At 47.0% G+C, this 4432-nt stretch overlaps 1 protein-coding gene across 2 annotated transcripts in view; it reads left to right on the forward strand.

Moving 5' to 3' along the window:
• The first annotated feature begins 1380 nt into the window (after positions 1-1380).
• The window catches only part of LOC106806422 (homeobox protein six1-like), a 5718-nt gene continuing 2666 nt past the window's right edge, over positions 1381-4432 (forward strand). The window contains exon 1 of one of the 2 annotated variants that reach the window (XM_014808349.1): positions 1381-2514. In XM_014808349.1, coding sequence (XP_014663835.1) covers positions 1898-2514 — 617 coding nt within the window. In that variant the 5' untranslated portion in view covers positions 1381-1897. The remainder of the gene's footprint in view (positions 2515-4432) is intronic. The other variant, XM_014808350.1, reaches the window with a different exon arrangement.

Consider the following 4432-nt stretch of genomic DNA (forward strand, 5'->3'; position numbering starts at 1 on the left):
CACCGGCCGAAATGTACTAGTTACAGCGGGACCGAGAGCGAGCGAAGATAATGATATCTAGCAGAGTGATAATAATATATAGATTCTATTACTTAGAGATATATTATTATACACTCCTGGATCATATCGTACGGTACACTATCATAACATAACCTAACTAGAATAATATACATAATAATAGTACACCTACCATGATATATACGTATATATGATACTATATCATACATATAATAGGTGTGAGGTGATTTAATATATATAACGTATATATTATAAGATTGTGTGTGTGTGTGTGTGTGTGTGTGTGTGTGTGTGTGTGTGTGCGTGTGTGTGTGTATGTGTGCGTGCGTGCGTGCGTGCGTGCGCGCGCGTGTGTGTTTGTGTGCGCGCACGGGTGTGTATGTTTTCTCGTTTATATAAATTTTTAAGTATAACAACCGTATAGCTGATTTCTTTCATATAAAAACAACCTTTGGTTTCCTCGTTCAGGGATAACAAATCGCTAGCATCTCACTGGAATCGCTGGAAAATAATGTAGACAATTAATGTTGGACTAACGTATGCTCGCTAGCTGTTATTTTGTTATTCTTTTGTTATTCTTACAATTGACGTGCGTAAATATTTTTTGTATATTTCATAAATCACATCATTCGTCTTCAGTTGCTACAGCAACGATGTAACTCATACTACGTTTTTACGTGCGTAAAATAACTGCGCGGAATGTATCATGTCGGCCCAATACGTTCGCCCGCCGCTAATGCTGATGCTAAGAATATGACGATTTGTATAGATACCAACCTGTAAAAATCTACATACCGCGGACTTCGTAATAACCCGCGCGTTATACCGCCCTATACCTGCATGCCTTGCTACCTGTCGCAGTATTGTCTTTTTTCTTTCGCAGAAATGGAAACGCGAAAACGACCAGGGGCGAAACTCGTGGCTGTTAAAAACTTCAAACATGAAAAATGAAGTGGTCGCAGGGAGCGCACGCCCCAGAGCCCTGTTAAAACACATACTAGCAGTTTTATCGGCCGGTTAGGCTTTGAAAAACAAATAAAGGACGTAGAATTTACGACGCGGGCAGGATGGACGCAGTGGGGAGCTCCAGAGCCCCTCTAGGCACACATATCTGAGCGCACAATCTTGCGAGCTTTGCGATGCACTCGGGTTTCGAACAAAACATCATCCCGAGTTATTTTGCGCCCAACAGTCACCCTACACCCGTCTCGGCTTTCAGAAACGGAAAACATGCCCCATCTGGGCAGAATTAATGTGCGCGCCCCAGCAGCTGCTGATGAATGCCAGATCCCGGGTCGGCGGGAGCTACTGTCGACACACACACATGCGGAGCGGTGGGAAACGCCAGGGCGCGCATCGACGTCTCAAGGAGCGCCCCACTTTCTCACGGGCCGGCCGCCGAACGGTGGCCAATTTAGTCGCGTTTTGTTCGACGGGTCCACGGCAATAATTACCCATTGTCGACGCCGTAGTAAGGGCTATTCAGTCGTGGCGAGTGAGTAATTGTCAATAGCCGGAGTTTGTTTGCCCGGATCACAGGCAAGTAGCAGCGAAAAGGTACATGTGTACACATACGCGCTTTACATAATCGTGAAGTCAGAATTGATCGCGCGCCGCCTCCTCGGGGGTCGGGTTTCGAGATTGACAGCGTTGCCGTGGCAACCAGCGCCACTGATATCCGCTGATAGGCCAATAAGCCAATCAGGTGTCGAGCAGACGACCGTGCCACGGCAGGCAGTAATATTCAGCGGTATAAGTAAACGCGAAGTCTGGCGCGTGGTTTTGACCAGTGTCCGAATGGGACAAACACGAATTCCACGCGTATAAGTTGTACGATCGCGTCTCGCGCCGCTAGCAGTCGCCGATCGGCACACGCTCAATGCAAGACGGAGTACAAGTGTCGTACCCGCACAACATGATGGTAAATTCAAGCACGGAGCTGGGTCTGCCGAGTTTTGGTTTCACGCAGGAGCAGGTCGCCTGCGTCTGTGAGGTACTGCAACAGTCCGGCAACATCGAGCGTCTTGCCCGCTTCCTGTGGTCGCTGCCCGCCTGCGAGCACCTGCACAAGAACGAGAGTGTTCTCAAGGCGAAAGCGCTCGTCGCCTTTCACAGACAGAATTTCAAAGAGCTCTACAAGATACTCGAGAGTCATAATTTCTCGCCGGCGTCGCATCCGAAGTTGCAGGCGCTCTGGCTGAAGGCGCATTACATCGAGGCGGAGAAGCTACGAGGGAGACCCCTCGGTGCCGTCGGGAAGTACAGGGTCCGTAGGAAGTTCCCGCTGCCGCGCACGATATGGGACGGAGAGGAGACGAGCTACTGCTTCAAGGAGAAGTCGAGAACGGTGCTGCGAGACTGGTACGCGGCCAACCCGTACCCTTCCCCGCGCGAGAAGCGAGAGCTGGCCGAAGGCACGGGCCTCACGACGACACAAGTTTCAAATTGGTTTAAGAACAGACGGCAGCGGGATCGAGCGGCCGAAGCCAAGGAGAGGTATATCTTCGATTTCCTATTATGTTTTTTTGGCTTTGTTTCATTATTATTAATTACGCAGTCATCGATTTTCGGACGATATATACACATATTTATTCATTTATTTATTTGTATATTTGTTTATTAGCATATTTTTATGAACAGTTTGTGGACATGTGCGCGTGGACGTCTGAGTAAATGTGCGCGCGCTTGTGTGACTCTATGTAATTATACATAATACAATACATACATAATTCAAGACAGAATAGGAATATAATTTAAAAAGGAACGATTTTTTTAACGTGTTCGATCTATTAGATTGCTAGCCAAGTATAATTATTTACCGTAAACACACTAATATATCCCTGGGTAGTCGGCTTTATACATATATTTTTCACGTATACTCGTACCGAATAAATCACCTTACATTCCATAATGACGCACTTGTCAAAACGATTAGGAAAATTAACAAATATATACCGTTCTAGCTACCTTAAAACCTTGCCTCAAAATGAGCAAAATAACAACATATTTATCCTATCAAAAACAAAGGCACATTCAGACCTGTGTTGGCACACTTACGCGCGCGCGCTCTCTCTCTCTCTCTCTCGCTCTCTCTTTAACACACACACGTACAGGCACGCGTACACACACCCCACACGCACACGCACACGCACACGCACACGCACACGCACACGCACACGCACACGCACACGCACACGCACACGCGAATACTCGCATGCACACACGCCACACACGTGCATATACGTATATAGATGAATAGAGAAGAGAGAGTGAGAAACGTACACACATAGGCATGCTCTCTCAATCAAACACGCTGCCTCGCGCTATTCCACATCCATCTGCCCCTCCTCTCTCTCTCTCTTTCCCTATTTCTCCCTCGCGGATCACACACACCCTTATATCTCTTGATTGCTCTCGCTTTCTCTATAAATAAATAAAAATTTATTCGTATAGAAATTATATAGTGATAGAAATGTTCTATTATGAACTCTTGATACATACATACGTTCATAATAACCACACTTCCTTGTCTTCTACCTCACTCGCCCCCCCCCCCCCCACACGTGCCTCCGTTTCCCATTCTTTGCTTCGCTATCTCTGATCACAGTCGCGATTGCCCCAGCTGAACACCTGCTTATAGATAACAAAACTAGCTTCACACACCTTTCGCGCATCAGCGTAACGCTAACAGAGCACTTATGCTCAATGTATATATATCTGCGCCAATTAATATTAAACGGCAACAATTTGCGTGAATAATTGAACACGAGTAGCTGAATGTGTGCAGGCGAGTGGGAGTGCCAGTGTGCATTGTGGGGGGGATACTATTATAAATGCCATGAACACTGGTCGATGGCGGGACGTATAGGTAAGGTAAGGTGAAACCGGGCGAATCTCATCGAACGCTGCATGCACCCCAATATCGAGCCATGTGTGTAGTCAGCTGGTTGGCTTCCGTTAATTGAAGGCGATGACTAACCTAAGGTGGATTATCATGGTACAGTAATGCACGCATAGTGTGGGTTGGTGGGTTAGGCATTTGAAGGCATTAACAGGCAGTTGAAGGATGCTGAGAAATATTTAATAATCGTGCTGTAGTCGAGTGTGTAGGCCTATATCATGTGCATATATAATAGACACGCGCGCGCAGATACGCAGCGTAGCAGGCACGCTCGCGCACGCACACACTCACGCACGCACATACACACACATACACGCACGCACACCCAACAGAGACCGACAGACACGCACACACACACACACACACACACACACACACACACACACACACACACACACACACACACACACACACACACACACACACACACGAGACAACAACACACACACACACAAACACTAGACTAACACACACACACACACACAACACACACACACGCACAACACAACAACA

The sequence above is a fragment of the Priapulus caudatus genome, unplaced genomic scaffold (genome assembly GCF_000485595.1).
Source record: "Priapulus caudatus unplaced genomic scaffold, Priapulus_caudatus-5.0.1 Scaffold159, whole genome shotgun sequence".
In the NCBI taxonomy this organism is placed as follows: Eukaryota; Metazoa; Priapulida; class Priapulimorpha; order Priapulimorphida; family Priapulidae; genus Priapulus; species Priapulus caudatus.